Source organism: Centruroides vittatus, unplaced genomic scaffold (assembly GCF_030686945.1).
Source record: "Centruroides vittatus isolate TY-2023 unplaced genomic scaffold, ASM3068694v2 scaffold_490, whole genome shotgun sequence".
Classification (NCBI taxonomy): domain Eukaryota; kingdom Metazoa; phylum Arthropoda; class Arachnida; order Scorpiones; family Buthidae; genus Centruroides; species Centruroides vittatus.
Window position 1 is genome coordinate 1,882,652 of NW_027122711.1, and position 26,337 is coordinate 1,908,988.

A 26,337-nucleotide genomic window follows, 5' to 3' on the forward strand; every position below is an offset into this window, starting at 1 on the left:
CTACTTAAGTTGTTTGCAAGTTTTTTAATCGTAAAAACGTTAAAATTACATTGTAATTTCCGAGTAGGAAGTAAGTATTTTTATATATATATAATAGAATTTTTTTCTCCCTTACTTTTTCGCTAATTTATTTATAATAAAAATTTCAAGTGTAAATTTTTATTCTCTTGTATGATTATATGTTTGGAAATTTTATGTCAGTTTTATTTTAGAATCAATATTAATATTATTAATGGAGCCTTGAGTTGTCAGTTAAGAATTTAAAGGCGGTAATCAATTCAAAAGTAAATTGAAGGGTAGATATTGTTTAGAGAGGTAAATGGATTAAATTTTTATTTATTTATTTACTTAAAGTCATGTAGAAGTGATAGGATTTATCTCTGTAACGTAACGTCAGTGATAAATATATTGTTCTTAAATATACAAATTATTTACGATATGAATAGGTAAATAAATTTATTTAAAAAAATATCTAATTTTTTAGTAAGTGTGTGACACTACACAGATTACACGTCTTAAACTTTACAGTTTCTGAATAAGTAAAACAAGAAAATAAGCAGAGAGAAAGGAAAAAATACAAATAAAATAAAATAAAAAATAAGAGGAAATCGTGTCAAAACATTATTCAAAAATAAACATTACAATAGTAAAACAGATTTTTTTTTTCCAATCTTCTTTACAAGCAAAAATTTCGTATTTGGATAAACATGTCATGTTCAAGTAGCGAAATCAAGTTTGAATCGAACAAGATGGCGGAATGTTTCTAAGAGAAGAAGTATGAAGTTAATGGGTAAGGTTTACAAACTATAATCGAAAGTAAAATCGGAGAAAACAGAGATTCTTGATTATTTTCTTGGCTACAAGGACGTTTTCATCTGTCTGCAATCATCTTCTAGTGATCTATGAGGAAGTCGCCGACCTACAAGAACTACGGATAACAGGAACATGGGACGTTTTGGACTGTAGAAACTATCAGGTTTCCATTAAGCAGACATAGGAGAACATTAGCAATCGATCACAACGTCATTTCGATGCATTTCCTACTAGATATATCATCATTTCAGTAGCCTTGTTGTTATTCCTAACTTCGAATACCAAGGGTCATTCACCCCTAGGAAAAAAACTTTCTTACTTAAAGTTATATTTCGTTTCGAACTTTAATACTTGACACAATATTACCTGCCTCGAAAACTCTTATAAAATATCTAATCATTTTAAAGATTAAATTAATGCGCGAAAGAATAAACAATTTCCTAAATTTTACAAGAGTAGTTTTAATTAAATTATTTGAAAATTTAAATAAAATGCATTTATAAAGCGTAAATGTTTATAAATAAGTTAGATATTCTATTTTCTTTCTTATTGTTATATATATATATATATATATTAGATAAGATCTACATCTTGTTAACTTTATAAATGTGTTGTTTTATAACTTTGTTCATCCAAAAATATTATTAAAAATGGGTTTTTTTATCAAAAATAATAAGAGTTCTAGATAAGATATCAGGTAGAATAACTATACAAGAAAAAAGAAAGGATTTCTTATAGAAAAAGTCACTGCTTTTCTATTCAACTTGAGTTTTCCCGAGTTGTTTTAAGTCATGAGAGGAAAGACTTTGATTTATTGCATGGATGAACACAAACTTTTCCCTAAGCTTTGTTTGATAAGTGGTATATTTTTTTTCTTAACATAAGAATTCATATTTTTCATTTTTCTTAAAAGAAAAAAAATCATAACAAGATTTTTTATTCTGTTTTCATAAAGCTATTTGATCAAGTTAAAAATTTGTATGTAAGCACACTCACGCTTTACACGTGTAACCGTTGATAGGAGTCATAAATATGATCCTCAGAGGGGTAAAAGAAAAAAAAAATATATATATATATATATATATATTCTTACTTCTAGTGATAAAATTATATAATAAATTGAATCTAGCTTCTTATGTAATATATTAAATCAAAGATTAAAACTATTCTTATACCCATAATTATAAAATAATTAAGAAAGTTTTGTGGTAATAAATATTACATTATGCAAATTTTAATGGTAATCTAATATACTGACATAATTGATTTTTCGATAGTTTTCCTTTAATTGAAAGATGTTATATCATTGGTTTATTATCCGTTGATGATTAAATCGATAGCATAAAGTTAGAATTGTTATCATCAACACTAAATTCCTTATTGTATTTTTTTAAGTAATCATCAAATAGTTTCTACTTTCTTAGAAAAAAAAAATGCAATAGAAAAAAGCACAGGATGATGCTTAATTTTTCCAAAAATATTATCCAAAAAGTTTATTTATTCTTCCCTTTTTTATTATTATTTTTTTCAGTGTGATCATATCAACACAATCCAACTATTACAACCTACTTGTGAACGATATGAACACAAATATTATCCTTAATCTTTTCTTGTAGAACTCTTATTGTTATCGAACTTGACACTAGCTGATTGTCGGTGTCAACAGTTCATATTAATTCTTCTTATGATAGACATCAATGACATTTGGTGAAGATCAGCACTATGTCATTCGCTAGAATAAACAAAGAGCAACATAACAATATTTATCATCTATATATTTATATACAGATATATCTAAATGTAACTTGTACTTAAATTATCATCATATTAATAAATAATATTTTATCTTTTCATTATAAAGTAATTTCCTCCACTACTTTAGTAACAAGTACCAACTTTCTATTGGATTTACTATTTGGTATGATTATGAATAACAGTATATAACAGGGCACGTGCCTGTGTTGTTTGGGCTTTTGATGGGTGAGAAATTAGTGAGGTTGGGCTTGAGAGAGGGTAATAAATACATTGACCTGAGTATTTACATTAATGAAACTGTAAAACACAAAATTGCTCGGGCTTAAGTTAAGTGTTCTTTAGAGGCAGTTAGGTGGGGACCTCCATGGTATTACTTTCCCTGCTGTTATAACAGAGGGAAAGTATTGCTATCGGTCAAAAAGTGACCCACCAAGACTTTTACTTTTTGGACTCAGGACACCGTGAAACGTCGAGAAATGCGGAAAAATTCGAGGAGTAATTTCTGTATGTACGGATGTTAGTGTGTGCGTGGAGGGGCACGATTTTGTTCACCCACTTTGAAACTTAATAACTCCTGTGCTTTTTGTCGAAAATTTTTGAAATTTTGCAGGAAGGTTTGTTTATTATGAGAATTGATGCTATTGAATTTTGGTGGTTAAGAGTCGAGAGGAGAGGGACACAATGGGGGTCGTGTGTATCTCCAATAGGGTCGGACTTAATGACAATTTTACTCGTTGTTACCATTTACAATTTCTTATAAAATTCATTCCTACTCTAAAAATTAAGCTTTTTTGCGGTTTTATAATAGTTAAAAATATAAAAAGTTTTTAAATAAAATACGATAACAGATGGCACCACCAAAATTTTAAATATTGCCGGGAAAGTTGAACAACTCGTTGCTGGTTTATTTATTATAGTATCGAAGTATATTAATGCCAAAGAGTAAAGGCTTCTATACCTTTGCTATATGTAGATATATCTCTACTTAAATTATCATCGTATTAAATATAAAAAATTAATAATTTAAATATATATATATATATTTTGTATTTTACCGTATCAAAGATACATTTATATTTTCATTGTAAAGTAATTTCCTACACTCCCTTAGTAACAAGTACCAATTTTCTATTCGATTTACTATTTGGTATGTTTCTCGGCAACATCTGCATCAAGTATCGTAACCTAGGAGTCGAAATATTTGATTAAATTTTGTAAAATTTCAAGAATTTCTAGATATTAAAATCTTTACTTTTAATCATTGATCGTAATTAAAATATATATATTTATATATAATATATATTTTTGTCTGTAAATAATAATAATAATTATTATTATTTTATTTATTTTTTTTTTCGATTTTTAATTCGTGAGTTCTTTACATATTGAACGTTTAAGAGTTGAATGAAAAATGATTTTAGATAGAAAATTAAGATAAGAGAATGAAATTGTACAGAATTATAGATAAGAAAATACAGATATCACATGATATATTAACTGTAAAACTGAAAACATAATCATTCGAATCTATTGTAATAAAAATTGTGAAGTGTTTTACATCTTGTAATCAATTTTATTAAAAATTTTAAGCTTTAAAAATGTTCAAAAAATATTATATAAGCTCTAAACACCCCAATAAATCTATCGATTTTTAAATTTCTATCACCGAAGATATTAATTTAAATATTCTTTTATTTAAAAAATTTAATTTCTTTTTTTAAAATTATTTTTTAATATAGATTTAATATATAATTTATTATTAATTACTTAACCTTATTAAATTTTTATATATATTTAATAATTTTTCTATGCTTCAATTTTTAGTTTTATATTAGTTTCATTACTTTTATATTTTTTTAAAGAATTTAAATCCTCATTAATTTTACCATTTTTTTTTATTTACATATTTTTTTTTTCTCCAATCATCATTAGTTCAGTAACTTTTACTTCTTTCAATTTTAATCCTCGTTAATTTTTATTTATTTTTTTATTTTTGTTTTTTCTTCTTTAATCCGAATCCTCATTAGTTTCCCTTTTTTTTATTTTTTCCCTTCTTTAAAGCGATTATTTTGAAGAAATTGTATCCTCTTTGTCTGTCTGATTGTCTATCTGTAGGTTTGTCTGCACTGTTCTGCAATTTATCTTGGTTTGGTTTCTCAGTCTGTTTGCTGGTTACTATCTGTTCGACTGTTTGTAGTCTGTCAGTATGTCTATCTGTCTTATGACAATTTATTTTAGATGCGTTTGTAACGTAATCACAAATATAATATACTGTAGTTAGTTCTCTTTTGCGCCATAATTAAACTTGTATTCAAATTTCTCACAAAATAAATATACAAAAAAAAATGTGGCATATTGTCTTCCATCTTGAATTAGAGAGAATAATTCACCATTTTTTTTATTTTATTTTTTTATTTTTTTTTTTACAAATTTCATTTCATTTCAGTGAAATTTGACGACGACTCAATTCCAATTCATAATTTACCAACTGTTATATAATCTATAATTTCAGTTCATTAACTTCAAATGATAATTTAAATGAAATTCAATAGTTCGATATTTCAATACTTCCGAACGACTTAAATGAAATTTAATCGATTGATTCTAATTCATTAGCTCCATCCTCAATCTTGAAACAAAATGGTGGACTAATGACTAGATCCGCCATCTGGAAACAAAATGGTAAATTAATTCCAATGACACATTTTGAAATTATAGCGATGAAATTTAAGTTAATTTTCTCAATTTATAACGTTATAGTTTGCAATTTTTATTATTATTATTATTTTTAAAGTAATTTCCTTCCCATTTCAGTGAGTGACTTTTGCAGGAAAATCAACAACTAATTTACTAAAATAATACATTTTCAATACATTTTTCACTTGTCAATAAAATTTTTTATAATTAATTTCTTCATTTTATTTATTTTTATATATATTAGTTCAATTTTATTCTTCATTAGTCTCACTAACTTTCATTTTTTTTAAAGATTAATCCTCATTAGTTTCACTAGCTTACCTTTTCTTAAACTTTAATCTTTCATTTTTTTTTTAAATTAAAATTAAATTATTCAATTGCTTAAATTTCATTTTTACAAGACTGGAATTATCAGCAATAAATATCAATTTAAAAAAAAAAAATGATGATAATAAAATGTACCAAAGATGAGGATGCTTTAACAAAGTTTCAATTGATCTTAATTTATATATTATTTATTTAATTAATTAAATTATTATTTAAATGGAAGGAAGTAAATTCAAAAGTGTAATATATAACCAGAAAATTGGATGTAAATAGAAAATTCCATGTAAAACTTAACCAGAAAATTGTTTGACTATTGAAAAATTCCAATGATATATAAAAATCAATACATGGAATCTTGCGTAAAATGACACTTTTCATATATTTTAAAATATATTTATAATAGAAAAAAAACAGTTTAAAAAAAAATAAACTAATGGAGTTTAATGTTGTTTTTTTCTACTATATAAATTTTTAATCATTAAAAAAAAATTTTAAATCAATTTTTAAAACTAAAAAATCTATATATATAAATTATACTTAGTTTATTCTTTAACAAACTTCAAAATCAAAGTACCTTAAAGAAAATCTAATTAAAATTTAGCAAATCTCTTTATCTATAACTCTTCTCCAGCTAAATTGGATGTGACAATCTGTTCTTTTATCTTATGAAATTTTGGTATTTTTCACTATTTTTCATCATAGATCGATATCTATTTAACCTTCTACAGATTCTGCTTTTTATCATATTTATCATTACTTTGTTTTTTTTAAAAAAAATGAAAAAATAATAATTATTATTTAAATTAACTTTAAAAATTAAACCATTTACACTATTTATACCATATAAACTTCTAATGGTCAAACATTTTAATCTAAATTTATATAAATTCTTTTATTTTCTTTACTTTATAACCCATTAATTAGATTTTTTATGTCTTACCTTTTAATTTTATATATATATATATATATATATATTTTCCTTATTTTCTTTATCTGCTTCAAAAATAGCTTGTTTTATTACTCTTCAGCAGTTTCAAATCTCTCATTTGAGCTTCAAATCTTATGGTTTAACTAGCTTAAATGTTTCTCATCCTTTATAATATCCTTTAGCCATTGTTTGTGTTAGGATCTTCCAGCTATTCCTAAATTACAAGATACAAAATTTAATTAATTATAATTAAAGGATTTATAGAGTAAAGGTGTATAATAAAATTAGCAGTAATAAATAATACATATATATATACAATTGTATATAAATAATTGAGTACAAAGAAAGAAATTAACATGCTAATTATCATTACTGTGTGCTTCATTAACCATAAAAGATAAATTTCATTCTAAGAACGTTTAATAATGTATAAAAATATTGGTAAAATGCATAAAAATTAAACAGTTTATAGTAAAAAAAATAATTATATAAATTATTTAAATTGATCTATTTCTAATTTACTAAAACAGTACATATAACTTAATAGTTATTAGATGTGGCTTCAACATTATTATAAGGGAATAAAATACTTTCTCCAATAAAAAAAAAATCACTTTATATTTATTTATTTTTAAAAATTATTTTATTATTCAAGTTCCTAAATTATTATTTTAAGTATTTGAATGGATTTTACATTATTTTAAATGCAAAAAAATATATTTTTATACTTTAAATCATCATTCATCCGCAGCATCTCTAAGAGATGCTGCGGATGAATTGTTATAAGAAGTAGAAATTTGTTTTTCATATAAAGAATGATATATATATATATATCCTTTATATATTTACGTTTTTTATGTATAAATTATTGATAAAAAATAATCATAAATATTAAAATCGAAGAATTCAGAAAGTGATGCTTTCATCTTTGTTAGCATCAGCACTAATTTTAAATCGAATTTCCACAACTAGAAATAGAAAAGACTAATGTAAAAAGATATATATATATATATATACTTTAAAAATTGCCATTTTTTAACGTATCTATTGAATTATTTTTAAAAGGGCCCATGTAATAAAATACCAATCCTGTTCAAAAATCAATATAGATCTCCGTGGGAAAAAAGTATCTATAAAAATCCATAGCTAAGGTTTGAACTCTATGCTAGTGATAAAGCATTTCTGTGAACGGCCGTTTGAAAGAATTATGTTACCTGAATGCCATATACTGTGTATGCTATTGTACAATTGAACTGAACGGTAGCAAGTATCAAGTCAAGCAAGAACAGCTTGGAAACAGAAATAACGACTACTACCGAGATGCTTCATGACTGGACTTTCTCAAGAACTACCTTTGGGAATAGAAAGTGTTTTACCAAAAATGAAATCTAACCTAAACTTAAAGATATATGGGCAGAGAGATAGAGTATAAGATTGATTTTTTTTCTTTACTTTTACTTTTCTAAAATATATAAAACGGGCTTTCTTCTATCTAAAACGATGTTGGAAAACTCTCTCTCTCTTAAAATTTCAAAATATATTATACTTATTACCGAGTTTCGTATATACTTTTTATTATAAGAAATTCTTCTATATATTTTATTATTAGTTTTTTTTTAATCTCTAAAGAATTAAATTGGAGAAAAGGTAAGAAAAATTAGAAAGTGCAATTTAAAGAATGAAACGAGTTTCATTCATTAGTAAAGAATAATGGAGATTGGTAACTGTTTTGATCGTTAAGAAGAACGAATTTGAAAGTTTCTTTACTAATGATATCCTACGAAGATAAGTCCTGTTTTTAAGTTTAATAATGTAGAGATATATTCGAATCGAATATTGAAAAAAATAAATAAAGAATATATATATATATATATATATTGTGTGTGTGTGTGTTATTTATAACTTTAAACTTGAAAGAATTTCCTTGCACTTGAAAGATTCTATAAGAATTTTTTATTTTTATATTTCGAAGAAAGCAACTTTTAGGTTTTAAACTGAAACATGTGTGGGATTGGAACAGATTGTAGTAAAATTTTCAGTCAAGTAGGCGAAGGGAAATACTCTTCCTGTTCTTTATATCCAATTTTTTTTTTTCTTCATTTTTTCGTGTTTAAAAATCAAATTCTTCCTCACTAGATAAAATTTTAATTGTCGAGTAATCTCTTTTGTCCTTTATAAATTATAATTTGTTAAGGGAAATGAAACAATGAGATTCTATTGGGAGACATTAAAAGCTTTAATAAGTGAGATAGAAATAAAATGAACAAAAGACTATCATTAGTGGCTTATCGATAAAAATTTTCTTTCACATACCTACTTGGGATATAAACGAGTAAGTAAAGCATAGTTCCTTCGAGACTTTCGCATCTTTGCACCGCACTAGCTTGAAGGTAGATTTAAATCTGAAAAGTTATGTAAAAATCTAGTAAAAACTCGTTTTGAAAATGTAGAAAATTTGGATTAAATATGTTACGAAAAAATATATATATATATATAATATATATATATATATATATATTACAAGAATATCAACTTGGTGCAGCTCGATTTGAGGTAAAAAGATATCTTTGCAAATTCTCGCCTTCACAACCGAATATTTTGCCATACAGATGAAAAAGAGCAGCAAGGCACTTTCCAACTAATGCAGAAAAGTTAAAAGATCCTGTCGTTAGTATAAAAGAGATGAAAAATCTCTCCAACCAGCGCAAAAAAAAAAAAGTAGTGTAACTTGAGGCATTTCCTGAACTGTGTACGATTTAATGGTATCCCAATGGTGCAGACATTGGAAAGCATTAAAAAAAAAGTATTCAAGAAATAAGTTCAAGGAAGATCACTCAACAAGTATAGAATGTATTTTAAGGATCATCTACTATTAAAGAAATTACTGAAGAAACTTGTTAAGGTAGCTTGGACTACCAGGAAATTTGAATAAGGAAGCCCCACGTACGGTGTTGACTGTATTCATTTTTTTTTTTCCGGATAAATTTTTGGAGAGAAATATTTTCTTATAAAAGATCGGTTTGGGGCACCCTTTCGGTATTGGTTCCAGGAAATTGCCCTTTTTTTTGTCCACAGGATAATGCGCCACTGCTTACAAGACAATTTATATGAAAATAAATAAATAAAATTTAAAATGCTATTGGGTACTTTGTAGAAACATGAAATATATCAATCGATTGAATATCCAGGAATTAATTCCACCACAAAAGGAAAGAAAGGGCTCACAAAATTTCGACTTTTCAGTCAAGCTTGACAGAAAATTGATTTTCAAATATGGAACACCGTTTCTTCGTCTATTAAATTTCTGTATAAGGAGGTAAAATGGGGGGTTAGAGACGTATTGAAAGAGTTGAAGTTTCCGTTGTTGTATGTGACTTGCGTATAACCTGTCTGGCATTTTGACAGAATCGTGTATTAAAGAACCCCTGCGTGTCATTCAACTTCAATATATGACAGTTTTATATTCCAGAATAGAAAGCTATCACCTAAGTTTGCTGACAGAAAAACCTTGTGTTTATATCGACTACTTTATAAAAAAAAATTTTTTTATATAAGTATATAAATTTGTAAATATGAAGAGAAGAACATAATGCTTAAACTGATAAAAACTACAATTGAAATCTTGTTTTATATGCAGAAACATCGAAATTTCCTTACCAAATATAAGAAAACTTTAGAATTCTTGAAAGTACGTTTGTGTGTATATACAAAGCTTTATATTCTTTTAATATATATGCTTCAAAAATTCCAAAAGTTAAAATTCATAAGATTAAACTAGAAAAAAAAAGGAGAGGAGAGGGGGGGAAAATGGTTAAAAAATCATCAAAATAAGAACTAAGAATTAAAAAAAATTGTTTCGTAATGTTATACTTTGGTCTGGATGTGACATTTTCAGACAAAGGTACCATTTCAATCGTTTGAGTAGCATTAAAGTTAGGGTATTTTTTTTTTTTAAATAAAGAAACTTTAGAATTCGAAAGACGACTTTTCAGATCAGAAAGACTTCAACGGAATAAATATATCTAAAAAAATAAAAATAAGAAAAAGAGAATAAAAGGAAAAAAATGAAAACTACTATTTTCTTTTTTCAGGAGGTGAAATCCTATTTGCTGTATCTCCCAAGCAAAGAATCTTAACATGTGGCACCAGATGTCAATAGAGAAAGACAAACGTCCAATCATGGGTAAAAGTTCTAGTTTATTCTTTACCTTTTATACTAGACATCACGGTGCCAGTGTTGGATTCATTCTATGAAAACCATTAGAGAATTTTTTGGGGTTAACTATTTTAGTATAAAAGCAATATTGAAAACTGTAAATTATTCATGACAGACAAAAACCTGTCTGGAAAATCTGTTGGATTTAGAGAGACCAAACCCTTGTATAGTTTAGTTTATTGATGAAGTTTTGTGATTAATGTATCCACACCTGCTGAGACCTGATAGCACTATTACTTCTACCTTTAGCAGGATCGTTAGTTTTCTTCTTTGTGCCAATTCTGTCAATGTTTTAAGCTTGGAAAAAAAAAGTAGAGATTCTAGAGTAAGAAAAATGCCTTAGAAAGTTGTATACACTAGAAAAATTATTAAAAATTACATTTCACTGAAACGTGGTTAGAGACTTGTGTTAAGATAATAATAAAACTTAATTGTCTGTAACTAATAAATGAATATATTTGAAATTAAATCTTATAATTTCTGTTTATAAAATGGAGAAATTTAAAAGTGATCTTCCTCCAACTTTCCCTTAAGAATAGGTTAAATTGATTTAACAGAATGCCTTATTATTGATTCCATTGCTGAAACGTTTAGCAAGGATTTCATTTACTTCCATTAACGTAGCTAGATAATTGTGTCACCATCGGTGTGACATTTGTTCCCTTTTCCAGTAGTTGCTTAGCAACTGTGACGTAATAACACGTCAATCACTGCAGTGCTGCTATGATAACAATGAGCAGAGAGGAACTTAGGGAGACTGCCATCTAGTAACATCCTTTATAGTTAAAAATTTTGTAAAAAAAAAAAAAAAAAGAGAGAGAGAGAGAGAGAAAAAAATTAATTTTATAAGTTTCTAAATTGTATTTTTTTTAAATAAATTTGTAGGTACGTCTGTCTGTCTGTCTATGTTTTCTTTTTCATCTTTTCAGACAAATATTCATTCACTTAAATGCAAGTATATCATTTTATATTAACTGAAAGCAATTATTTTAAAAGCATAATTAATGTTTTATTTAATGACAGTTTGGAAATCTGAATCATTTTTCTTTTCTGGTTGTGAGTAATCATAATCTCATTAAAGAGAAAATATATTTTTTTTCCCTTCCTCCTCCTCTTTTCTAAATTATGGTTATTGTGTTCCTGTTTAAAACTAAGAGAGAGAGGAAAAAAAAAAAAGATACTAAACTAGCATAATGACAAAAAGAACTGGCGAAGAATTTTTTTTACTTTATACTCTTAAATTTTTTTTATTTTTATTTTTTTTTAACCTTTAAATCACTTTAGTGATGAGGTGAAAATATCTTCTACCTTGCTGTTCCAGAATTTGACAATTTAAATTGTGAACTCTTACCTAAGGCCATTTAACTGAAGGATAAAAATAAAAAAATATAAAAATAAATTGTAAAATCAATTCTTGAAAGTTGAGCCAACTTGTAAGGAAAGTCGAAGAATAAAAATATTCCCAGAAAGGATGATTTATAAAATAATTTTAATCAATGAAGATTATTTTTATCGAGCGATTGCACTTTTCTCTCTTTCTTTCCTTTCTTTTTCTTTAATTATTTAATCAAAGTAGTGAGGATAATAGCGAAATTTTGATTTAATAAAAATCTACTTTTTAGAATAATTTCCATTATCTGTAAAAGTTATTATTGGATTATTTAAAAATTATTGAGTAACATAAAGAATTTCCAAGATAAGAAACATAATCAAATTTATGACATTTATCAAAGTGTTAAATAAAAGAAATGCAGATTTTTAAGTAATAATAGAGAAATTAAATAATATATTCTATCAAATAACTTGTGAAGGATACACGCAAACTTCAAACTAAAAAATAAACTGCTTCAAAAGAATAATAATAATAATAATAAAAAAAGAGAGGGTTGATCTGACAGAATTCACAAGAAGAAACTGAAAAAGAAATGCAATTTTATAAGTTTTAAAGAACTTAAAAAATAATTTATATATACAATAGATATATATTATACGAGTAAACTTTAGAAATAAAACTATTTCTTCATATTTGTGGTTATATTCGTACTTTAATAATAGATATATCAATGAAACTGAGACTTTAACGTGATAGTATGTACCACATCTCACAAGGAAGGAATCAGTTCTACTCGTCATTCATAATGATTGATACTGGCGGCACAATATGCAGGAAGGAAATGTGAACTCTAAATTGCTTTTATTACAGTTGTTGCCATATCTGTGGCCATGATTGATGACAACCTATTCTGGTATGCATACAACAGAATTGACAAAATTCACATTTCCAAAAAAGTATTTTTATCTATAAACAATACGCAATTCACACTGATTTCTAACAAAAGAACATCTCTATTCTTACATTTTATATAACTAAAAATTTAATTATATGTTGGATAATAAATAGAAATTTTTAACAGCCAATGTATGTATGGAGTTCATCAAAATTAGATTTAAAAATTAATATAATTTCTTTTGATGTAATGCAATTTGTGCGCGTGAATTAAGTGCATTTCGGAAAAAGAACTTTGCTTTTAAATACGTCAATTGTGTTAAGTTGTAAATGGCAATATGGATAACAAAAATTTTAGAGTTTAATTAAATACAAGAAATTCTTATTTTAGATATAAAACTTTCAAAAATTTTTTTAAAAATTAAATTCAATAAGTAAGTATGAAATTGATGCATAAATGAAAATTTAAATACTATTTTTAAATATATATCATATAAGACAGATAAGTAAATATCATAACAATATTTTTGTTACATTTTTAAAAATCAAATGAAAATTAAATAAAAATGAAATTTAGCCTTTAACAAAAGTATTTGCTAATTAAAGATAAGAATTAAACCACACAAAAAGAATCATTATTTTCTTTAATTTGCTGGGTGTGGGAAATGATTCTTTCATTAACTTTTATGTAGAGTATTAACAGTGAAGTCCTCACAATAAAAGGAACTGTGACAAGAGTTAGTGTAATGACATACTCATTAAACAATTACATTTGACCTTCTCGTGACATTGGAGTTCCACTTCTCTTGTTTAGATACAAAAATACATTTATCACATTAATGAATAATAAAGTGAATGGAAATGTTGTAACCACACTGTTTTCTTGCACATTACATTGATAAGTACTTAAGACAAAAGTAAAGAATAAAATTATAAAATAATTGTGTGTAAAATATTAAAATTTTGATCTTTTTCGAATTATTGATTGCTTTGGCTTTTATATTTTTATTATAATTATCTTCTAAATTAATTTGTGTTTATTTTGTTACGTAATGATGTGATTAATATTAATTTTCCAAATTAAAAATTAATATAAAGGTTAGAAAATTTAAAGCAATAAAATATACAAAAATGACTCGAAAACAACAGATGTTAAAACTATACCAAGATTTTTATTGAGTTAATATAAACTATACAACATTTATATTGATATTTGTAACTGTTACAAAGTGTACAATTTAAACACATATATAAATATATTTTTATGTACAGAAGCACTATTAACAAAGCTAAAAATCAATGTAACTTTGTTTTGAAATTAACCCGATTGCTGTTCTATAAATAATAATAATAAATTCGTAATTTTGGCAAATTATCGTCTGACAATTTCTGTTCAATGATATCTTGTGCAACATGAAACAGAAAGGGGATGTTTGTAACAGAATATCTAAATTGCTTTTATTACAGTTGTTGCCATATCTCTAGTGGCTTTTGTTGTGATTGATGATAACATGGTTTGATAGTTAGTGCTCAAACCTGACATATGATGAAAATACTCTTCTTTTTCCACTTGTACAGTAAAATTAATAAAGCCAATGTCTTTAAATATTGTTTGAATCTGAAAAATAATAAAAATTGTTATTATTAATACCACACAAAACATTTTATGTAAAAAAAAAAATTCAAAGACGACAAATTATTTAAGTTTTATTTCAAAACTTACTTTAAGAAATAATAACAAATTTTATATACATTTAGCTAGATTCTTTCATTTCTATACCAAATTTGAGATTCACAAACAGCTATAAAATCTTTTAATTCACAGATAAATTGGTTTCATCGTTGTAATGCATTCACTTCAATGTACAGAAGTCACTTGACAAACATAAGTAATTCGTAGAAAATTTGAGTGCAAACAGTTCATCAATAAATATTTTTATGGATGAAATGGCTGACTGACAGAATATCATTTGTAAAAAATAATTTTATGGCTTGAATTAAAGGAAAGATTGAAACACCAAAATATCAATGGGATATTACAACTTATATTTTGCTTTTACTTATATATTATATTATTAACTTTCACTTATATTCCCAAAAAATAAATTTTGCATTTCTCTTTTCAAAATTGAAATCATATTTAAACTAAATAATCAAATAAAATTGCACTGTCAAATCAACTGAAATATTTACCTGATTTATGATTTTCTGTTCGCTAGCATCCGGTTTAACTTGAACATGAATAGTACCAGCTTTTATGACTGCAGAATGTTGCCAAAAATGTTGATTACTATAGGAAAGGACACCGTCTACAGTCATTACCTACATTCCAATATTAAATAAATCATTATTAATTAAATAAATTCACAAAAAACAAAATTTTTTCCCAATAAAATTAATTTAAAATTACCTTATTAAGAGCCGAAGATATTTCCTTTTCGAGTGCTCTGGGTACCCTTAATAACAAGACCAACGAAGAATGTTTTAGTAGTGGTAAAACACTTAAGAATATTAGAATTGAAATAAACAGAGAACAAATTGGATCTGCGATATAATAGCCAAAGTGCTCTATCAATAATGACGATGAAATGACTCCGATGCTTCCTAATGTATCCGCCAAGATATGTAGAAAAACACCTACAAATAAATAAATAGAGTAATTTAATATAAAGACATTTATTAGCTAAAAGACAATATAACATTAGGGATAAAAAAAATTTCCTAATGAAAATTTTACGTGGTATACTTATACTATGTTATTGAAGTATTAAAATTTTTTTTTTTTTTTTTTTGTCTTATTCCACTTTACGTAATAAATAGCATTAACTTTATAAGAATTTTTGAGTGGATTTTAAAGTTGATCCACTTTGAAAAATGAGAGTTGCCAGAGAATTCATAAATCAAAAATCAGACTAGAATGACAAAACACAAAATGATTGATACATGATTTATGACCCCAATAATGTTGATATAATGCTAAAAAAAAAATTGCTAATTTTTATATTAGTACAAAATTTAGATATGAATAAATCTATTTGTATAATATGAAAATAATTAGTTTAAAAAATTTATTAAAAATAAATTAGAGTATTTATTTTTCTTATTTTTAATTTAGAAATAATAATAATATACAGTATTTAGCTCTTACATGCATGTTGTCATCATTAAAAATTTATTAAATTAAATATAAGATCTTTAAATAAAATACTTTTATACATTATTATTATTATTTTATATCTGTTTTTTTATGTACGTAGCAATTTTTATACATTTACTTGTAGAAATAATTTTTTTAAAAATTATTTTAAAATCCACAATGATATATATTAAAATATTACAAAATGTAAAGATTAAACAACACAAAAAAAGGAAGATTTTTCTATGTAGAGCCTTTCATAACACAACTATATTTTAGAACCCATGTTTAATTGCAATAAATCCTTTTCATAGAAAATGGACTAACACTTTCGATCATTCTCCCCTCTTTGGATCTTTTTTAGGTCCGGGTCTTCTTATAAAAGTACAAATCCAAGATACAAAGAGGAAGAAGGATCGAAAGTGTTAGTCCGTTTTCTGCAAAAAGGACTTATTGGAGTTAAACAAGAGTTCTCAAATACAGGTGTGTTATGTAAATAAACTTCAATCTATAAACAGTTTGTGATAGTAGAGCCTTCTATTTGTCCATTCACAACTATCAGAATACAATTAACAATAGCAGAGTCAACTTTTCTTTAGACGCTCTTCTCTGTCCATAAGCATATAAATTGTCTAAAAATTCCTCTGATGACAGATATTTGTAAAAAATTTTAACTTGCAGAAATAATTTTTTTAAAATTATTTAAAAATCCAATTAAAGACAATTTGCATGCTTATGGGTGGATAAGAGCTTCTACAAAAAAGTTGACTTTGTTATTGTTAACTGAATTCTGATAGTTGTGAATGGATAAATGAAAGACTACACAGAAAAATCTTCCATTTTTGTGTTTTTAGTCTTTAAATTTTGTATTGTTTTAATCTTTATGCAATTATAAATGTGTTAACTTTTTTATACGTGTGAGCTATTCTCAAGCCAAATCAATTAAATCCCTTAGTTATGCAAATAATGCAAAAATAGTATATCCTTGAAATAATCATTATTATTTTATATGTCATCATTGATAATTTAATTGGTGAAATAATATATATTATTGTTTTAAAATTTCTTTTAAAATTTAAATTTAAATAAATATTGTAGAATGTATTAGTACAGGTGAAGCTACAGATAAAAGCTATATCTGTAGCTTTTACCTGTAATAATAATTTTAAAAAAGACTATATTATTTTACCAATTTCTCTACTTTTTGTTTTGTGGAATTAAATTGATTTGGAAAATGAGAGACTCATGTAAAGAATATATTTTTACTCTTTATATAATTAAATATCTGAATTATTATTATATAATGTAGTATTAGCTATATCATTCATATGATTTTCGCTGTACATTGTTTTAAACGAAAAACAATTCAAATAGATGAAAATCTGTGACAGAAAATTTTTTAGGTTCCTAAACTTTTTAAGATAATTGACGAAACTTTTGCATAAAATTTTGCCAGGTCCGGGCTCTAACACATTAAATAAATTTAGTAAGGGGAAATAATACACAATTAAACAATACAGTTCATTTAAGTCAATCGTTGTCATAACCTTCTGTAAAAATCAATAAACAAATCCTTCAGAAAACTGAAAAACACTTCACCAAACCTAATCCTCAGCCTGTAATAATAGCCTAAATCACAACATTCAACAACACCTTGAGACATTTTATCTCATGTTCTTATTCATTTGTACCAATGATGACTGAAAAATAAGAAAAATGTATAATTTGAAACAAATTTCTAAGCTCCTAAAGCTTTTACTGTTTGTAATAATAAAAATCTAATTTGCAACTAAATTATCAATTTGATTATTGACAAATTTATATTCCAAGAATCAAAAATTTATTTTAATAATTCAGCTCACTTATACAGATATTAATATAGTTTCAACTATAACTTGTTACTTATTTTAGTAATTTAAATAAAAATCACAAATATCTGATTAATGCATCTATCTTCTATATATATATATATATATATGAGATGGGTGGATAATAATAATAAGTGCAGAACCCAAACGGTTAGGAGTTGAAAGTTGAAATTTGGTACACAGTTAGGGTACATCACGAGAATGTACACTAAGATCGGATTTTTTGAAATTCCACCCCACGGTAGAGGGAGAGGATTAAGGCTTACCCGAAGAACTAAGCTTCTACTGTACTATTTTAGATGCAATTTTTTGTTTTTAACTGTGTTTTAGTAGGGTACCACATTGGGAATGAAAGAAGTGTATTCCTTAACAATGGAAGTGTTAAGAGAAAGCAGCGTGCAAGATTTACAGGCGCAGATGAGGTTTTTTGTATTTTTGCGGAAAATCGAACATATTTTTAGACCCATCTAAAAATTCTCTAATTAGTCCGGAGGACCTAATTCTTGCATTCTGTGAAAATGGGTAAGATTGGCTATAATGTAATAATCTTAATCTTCGCTATCGTTACTTTTTGTCTGAGCAATGCTGGGCTTATCTGCTAGTTGTAATATAATTTCATAAATAGTATAATTCACCTCCATTTCAGCATAGAATATTCAGGAAAAAATATTTAATGTACTGTATTTAATTTAATTAAACCATCCTTGCACCTTTGGCACTCATTTCCAAAAATTTTAATGTATTCTGGTTTAAAAAAAGTAAAATTAGGATGCATACTTACTTATCAGAGAAAGAGAGAAGTTTAAAAGAAGTTATTTACAATCAAAATCTACCAGATAGACATAATTACATGCAAAATCTGCTTAGCTATAGCAAATAATAATAATATGTTTAAGTAATTAAGCATTTTATTATAAATGTTACATATATATAAATATTCATATTAAAGAGTGGGATAGATAGAGGTTACCTGTAGCCTACTGAAGACTGTTTGGAAAATTTATTAGCTTTTGGGAGATTGCAATTTCACATATAAGATGCAGGACAACATTTTGAGTCTTTGTTTGGACAAAAGTTGATTCGTATATGCCATAAAATACAATAATACTAAAGTCCAGCGCAAAAATTGAAGTGAGGAAAATTTATACATTTCATTATAGTCTTTAATTTTTTTTTAAATCCTAGTCTTCACCATAATCTTTCAATGTCTACCACAAATAATTAATTTAAAAGTAAATTATTTCTTACATATAATTTTACTAGTATTTCAATAACATTAAACTTTTTTCATGCTGCAAATTTGCATTATATCATCATTATGCAAATATTTATTTATATATATAGTTAGAATAAATTAAATATAAAATTTATAGAAAGAAAATTCATTAAATAATATTAACATAAATAATTATGAGTGTTAAACGATAAATTTAATATAAACAGCTTTAAGAAATACAACTATTTAAATTAATATATTTGCATTATCACAGGTAATTTGTATATTTTTTAAAATAAACTATCAAAAAAATATATATTTAGACGCACTCCAGTGTTTTATAAATTCATGCTGTTTTTTTTAACGTCAATATTAGGCCATTAGGAAATTTGGCATATAATATTTATTGCGAATATATACTTTCTAATTCAATTATTATTCTTGTTTTGTATTGTACATTTCTGAATAAAACAATATTTTTAAAAAAATAACTCTTGTTAATTAAATATATTAAAATTTCAAGACCAGGCCCATGATCGGGCCAAATTGAGATTCAAAAATAAAATCCAGATGTGCCGACCCTGCTGTTAAGCGGGACTAAGACCAAAGAGGAAGAAGAAATAATTGATAAAATCTGGGGGGGCGTGTTCTTCCGTCGAGGCTGCTGGCGTTTTTTCTTGTGCTCCTGTTCGCTCATACTAAGCCTAAGAAACAAACGTTTTTGACTTTTTATTTCGTTAAAAGTTTAAATTTGTGGTTTACTAACATAAAGTACTTCAATAATAACATTATTAATAAATATGCAACGTTCTCCACCTAAGAGAGGAAGACCTCCACTAAATCGTGCCAAATCGGATACCAAGAAGAACCAACCTCATTTGTCAAACCCTAGGACGATAATGGACTTTAATTTCAATTCTGGAAAAAACCTTCATGAAGAACTTAGTGATGAAACGAATCCCAACTTAAATCCATCGCAGATAAGTGCAAACAGCATTTCAGGTGAGTCAACTAAGTCAGACCAACATTTTCCTACTAAATCTGACAACCTTCCAGACACTTCTACTTCAGAGTTATGGAATAAAATCTCGGACTTGATTAATACTGCTAATGACAAACTTTTTAGACAAATGGTTACGATAAAACAAGATCTAGAAATTATTCACGAAAACATCCGGGAAACGAGGGATCACCAGGTAAAAATGGAGGAACAAATAATTGACTTAAAACAACAAGTAGAAAAGTTACAAACTGACAAGGATTGCATTCAATTCAAATTGGACTCGTTAATTAATGAACATCGCTATAATAATATTATCATGTATAATTATCCAAATCAAAAAACCACCTCAAGAGCAGAAATACATAATTTTGTTACTTCTCTTTTAAATCTACAAAATATAGCTCAAGAGGATATACTAGAGATAGTACAACTGTCTAAAACGCCTAATATAACAATAAGAATCACTCTCAGTAATAAACAAATTAGAGATCGAATTTTTACTACTATTATACGGAAAAAACAACAAAATTTGTTAGAAGAATGGAATAATTTACAAATTTCTCCGGACTTAACTACCAATTCAAGAGCTAGACGGAAATTCTTACTACCAACTTTTTACGAACTACGTAAACAATATCCTCAGGTTAAACTGCGTAACGATATCTTAATAATCAACCACGAAAAGCTAACCTATAGTTTAACCACTGGAAAACTGGTACAAGCAGACACCTTTCTTCCTTCGTCAAGAACAGATATAACTAAATGACAAACTAACAAACATGACGATTTTCAAGTCCGTAAATCTTTTTCTAATAACCAATGCCTTATTGTTATTAATTGGAATAGTCAGGGCCTCAAATATAAAATTCCTCAACTTGATGTCTTTACTAAATATGAACCAGATATCTTGGCTATCACTGAAACCTGGATAACTTCAGAACTGGTTTACAAGTCGAATTTTTTCGAGAAATTTATAATCGAATCAGTAATGGCAAACAAACAAACTGGCCCAGGCCGTCCAAGTGGAGGCCTTTGCTTATTATTAAAAAAAGGTGTCGGTAAAATACTACAAACAAAAAAATCTAAGAATTTCATTTTGCTTCTCATCCAAATCAATAAACCTATTCTTGCAAATATCAAAAATAATCTAATAACTTTAATACTTGCTTATATTCCACCAGATGATATATCAACTTTGAATGAAATATCTAAACACATCGAGACTTGGCATTATATGACTCCTTACTCCATAATACTGGGCGACTTTAATGCAAGAATAGCCAATAGAATGGACTCCAAATATAAAGGTACTAACCCTTTAATACAAAATATTCGCTACTCGAAAGATAAATGCCTAAACAAACTGGGGCAAAAATTAATAGAAATAATAACGAATCTTAAAATGTATATAATCAACGGTCGCATTGAAACTGATACACCAGCAGAATTCACCTGTTTAACACACACAGGAAAATCAACTATTGACCTCACGATCTGTTCTGAATTATTACTAGATTGCTGCATGGACTTTAACGTTATCGACTTTGATATTTCTGATCATTTCCCCACAATGGTAAAATTTCTATTATTCTCGACAAAAAACTCTGACAAATTAACAGTCAAAAAACAACGAGCACAATATAAATCTCACAGATATTCCAAAGAAATTGAAAACCGTTTTGGCGACATCCCGATTGCAAAAGAGAACAATAGCGAAGAAATATACAGGTTAATGATTGATATAATGAATGATTATATTGTTCTAAATAATGGTAAAAGAAAATCTAATAACGGATTTGGACAAGGCTGGTTCGACTTTGACTGCTATAAAAAGAAAATGGAAAAAAAGACTAAATTAAAAATATTCAGATTAAACTCTAATGACATCAACTTCAACAACTATAAAGACGTTAAACGAACTTATAATAACTTAATTAAGACAAAAAAGAAAAATTACTTCAAGAAGCTTGAATTAAACTTAATTAAATATAATAAGGACAACAAATTATTTTGGAATACAGTAAGAAGATACCGATTCAAACCTAGCATAAGCGAAAATTCACTAATCATCGACTTCGATACTTGGAAAAACTTCTACCAACGCTTCTCAATAATTCATCTGGACTCACCAACAATATTAAATACACAGGCATACAACGAACACCTGGATGTTGACTTTTCACTTGATGATCTAAATGAAGCAATTCAAAAAATAAAAATCAATTCAACCCCAGGTCATGATAACATTCCCAATAAATTCCTAAAAATGCTACCTAATAGTTCCAGATTAAAACTACTTAATATCTTTAATATTATGTATAAAGCAACCTCCTTTCCTGACTCTTGGAACACTGTTATTCTCACTATGATATACAAAAGGGGCGACAAGTCTTCCCCTAACAACTATAGACCTATAGCACTGCTATCTACAATAAGAAAATGCTTTACTTCAATGTTAACAACCAAATTTCAACAATGGACCAAAGTCAACGACTTAGAAGCCAAATTCCAATACGCCTTCTCTAAAAATAAAGGTACTGAATCTGCTATTTTCATTCTACTAATGATAATTCAGCTTTATCTTACAAAAAAACACAGGAAAGTTTATGCTGCATTCATCGATATAAAAAAGGCCTTCGACTCAGTCTATACTCCATTACTAATAAATAACTTAAAAGCTTGTGGTGCTAGCAATAAATTTACAGCTACCATAAATAAGCTTTACTCAAATTACTCTGTTAAAATTAAACAAGGCAATACGATTTCTCCTCCATTGATTCTTTCCCGTGGAGTGCTCCAGGGTGACCCCTTGTCACCCTACCTATTCAATTTTTATTTATTGGGCATTGACCATCTTTTTAATAATTCTTCCGAAGGCATTGATATAAATAATCGAATATTTCATTATATCCTCTTCGCCGACGATCTAGTCATATTAGCCCCAAATAAAATATCACTTCAACGCAAGATTAATCAACTCAACTGTTATCTTAACTCAATCTACTTGGAAATAAACCCAACTAAAACTAATATAGTAATTTTTCGTAAGAACAATAAATTATCTAATAAAGAGACACAAATTTATCATGAAAATACTCCACTGCAAATAGTCAACGAAGTTACTTACCTAGGAGTCGTATTTAACTGGAACCTGACTTTCAAAACTCAAATTTCAAAATTAAGCATCAAAGTTAAACATGCAACTGATAATCTATTATTTCTATGTGCAACAATGAAAACATCAAATTTGAATATCCATCTCAAACTCTACAACACCATTGTAAATCCTATCATTTATTACGCAAGCCCAATATGGGGACTGGATTATCTATATAACCTTGAAACTCTACATATCTACTTCCTTCGAAAGTTATTTCATCTTGAAAACACAATACCTGGATATGCCATCCGACACGAGACTAGTCGTACTTGGGTTTTTCCCCATATATTAAAACGAATTATAAAATTTTACTACAGACTTAAATACAAAAGTGATGACAATACCGATTTTTTATATCAAGAAATGATAAAGCAGAGCAATAACGAGAAAAACAACCACCTTTGGCAGTATAAATTTCGAAGATTATTAAACTCTTTTGGTATATCAGAATTACTGTTCACCGACACGATTCAAGACTGGAAATTCGCCTATACTCTCCTACTAAATTCGGCTGTATCCCAATCAATTAATAAAGACCAGCTCTCCTTAAATCAAAGCAACTACCATCCTTGGTATATTAACATACTCAATATTCCCTCTTTTCAACCCTATATGTGGCAACCAATTGACCTAAACGTAAAATGTCTAATAATGCAGCTACGTCTCAATAAATACTCTCTTTTTATTAATAGAATATATATAAATTTTTCGACCAATTACTGCCAATTATGCCAATCTGATGGCTTTTCTATGATCCACCTACTCCAAAACTGTAAAGCACTAACTAAATTGCGTGAACAATATGACATAATAAGAATATGCAACGTTGGATCACTTCTTGACTTTAAAATTAACCTAAACTTCATCAGCAGAAATGACGCCTATAAAATTTATAACTACTTTGCAAAAATCACTGAAAAAATTCCCGATAATAACTAATTATTTGTTGTTGTTTATTTAGGCAAATTCTTTATAACAATACAACCCAAAGGTAAAAACAGTGCCTTGTAATAAATTATGTTAATTAATAATTGTTACAAAAGTATGTTTTATGTAATTTTATCATGTAAATTAATTCTTTGTGTAATACTTGTATTTGTACCACCCCCTTAGAGGGAAATTTTCCCTTTGCAAATAAATGATGATGATGATGATGATAATTGATAAAATCATTTACAAATATCATACTCTATTACTAACTTTGTTATAATAATTCTAGAATCAAAATACAGAATATTTGCTTAATTAATTATGAAATATTTTATTAATTCCAATGAGCAATTATTTATTGTGACATTGTCACAATGCCGGGCTACAATTTTTAATCATATTTTTAATTTATTTAATTTAAAATATAGCTCTCCATTTCAAATGAATAGTGGTTTGCCCCTGTACATCATACTTTCATTTAACAATAGAATCATGCTGGTCATCTATTAACTACTTTCAGGGGAAAGTTTTGAATTGAAATAATGTGACTTTCAGTTTGTGTTGGAAGTTCACATATATTAATAGTTCCCTCAGGGACTCCTGCCCCTAAGGTTTCCATATCTGGTCTTGAATTTTGTCTAACTCTGTTCTCGAGATTAAGGAAAGACAGATAGATGGATAGATGGCAGACAGTGGGAATTTATAGATCTACAATTTTTTTCAAATTGCAGCCCAAAAATCAGTCACCGAATTCTATTTTATCAGTTCTAAAAACAACAGTCTCCCAAAAATTGCAATTATGTACAATAAATCCTCACTTAATATTGTTACTAAGTTCTTGGAAATGCAACTTTAAGTAAACTAACATATAATGGATAACAATTTCTATTATAGATGAATTGATATAAAAAGAGTTAAGCTTCTACAGCATAATTCTTATTACAAAAACATTATCAAACTTCTAAATAAAGATACAAAACACTTCTACTATTAAACATTGAAATAAATTTAAGATATATAACTCCGTTCTCGAGATTAAGGAAAGACAGATAGATAGATAGATGGACAACAGTGGGAATTTATAGATCTACAAATTTTTCAAATTGCAGCCCAAAAATTAGTCACCGAATTCTATTTTATCAGTTCTATTTTATCAGTTCTTCTTTATATATATATATACATTTAAGAAAGATTAATAAAAACAAATAAGTTTATTATAATTATTTTTTTCATTTTTGACTCTTTTGCATTGTGGGCACTAATAGAATATTTTTTCCCTCATCAAACACACGATAGGTTTGATCAGGTAGAAAATCTGTATGAGCAATTACGCAGTAATGGATAGAGCCAACATATCCAGGTCAGACAACCCATGAAAAATTCCAGGAGGTATTTTGACTACTCAGATTCATTTACAAGTTACAGAATGGTAACCTCAAACCTTAATGACCTCAGTCATTTGGCCAATAAAAGTTTACAAGATAATTATTTCCCCAATTTTTGGTAAATTAGCAAGTGATGGCAGTCATAGTGACAGTCAGTGGTATGGAAAGGGATTCTTAACTCTCATCACTAGTGACTGGTAAAGATGAGAAGGAATGAATGATTGCAAAATTAAAATTGTAAAGAGCACCTCATCACTACACAGTTCAAAAACAAACGACTGACAATTGCAACAAATTATAAAGGACATTGTATAAATTTAAAATGGTGAATACAAATAGAACAAGTTTGTTTACAATTCATATTGAAACTAAATGATGGTTTACATGATGTTACTTTGGATAGGTTCACATTATTTGAAAATGGTGAAAGTATAATGAATAAAGAATAAAAATTATACTAATCAGACTGTATTCAAATACAACTTACTCACATTTAGAAAGAGATTTAAACAAGTGAATATTATGCTTTTAATACTACCTATATTTACATATGGAAATACAGTGGGTGATCAATTAACAAACGTAATCCGTTCCAAGACCACGTTCGCTATCTGAATTGTTCATTAATCGATTATTGATTTACCATAGATTTTTGTGGGAATTTGATTAATTCGTT

At 26.9% G+C, this 26,337-nt stretch overlaps 1 protein-coding gene across 2 annotated transcripts in view; it reads right to left on the reverse strand.

Moving 5' to 3' along the window:
* Window positions 1–14,115: 14,115 nt before the first annotated feature.
* Window positions 14,116–26,337, reverse strand: part of LOC136989367 (proton-coupled zinc antiporter SLC30A5-like) — a 45,176-nt gene continuing 32,954 nt past the window's right edge. For both annotated transcript variants that reach the window (XM_067287486.1, XM_067287485.1), the window contains exons 14-16: window positions 15,374–15,600; window positions 15,157–15,285; window positions 14,116–14,581 (exon numbers count right to left, since the gene is read on the reverse strand). In XM_067287486.1, coding sequence (XP_067143587.1) covers window positions 14,411–14,581; window positions 15,157–15,285; window positions 15,374–15,600 — 527 coding nt within the window. In that variant the 3' untranslated portion in view covers window positions 14,116–14,410. The remainder of the gene's footprint in view (window positions 14,582–15,156; window positions 15,286–15,373; window positions 15,601–26,337) is intronic.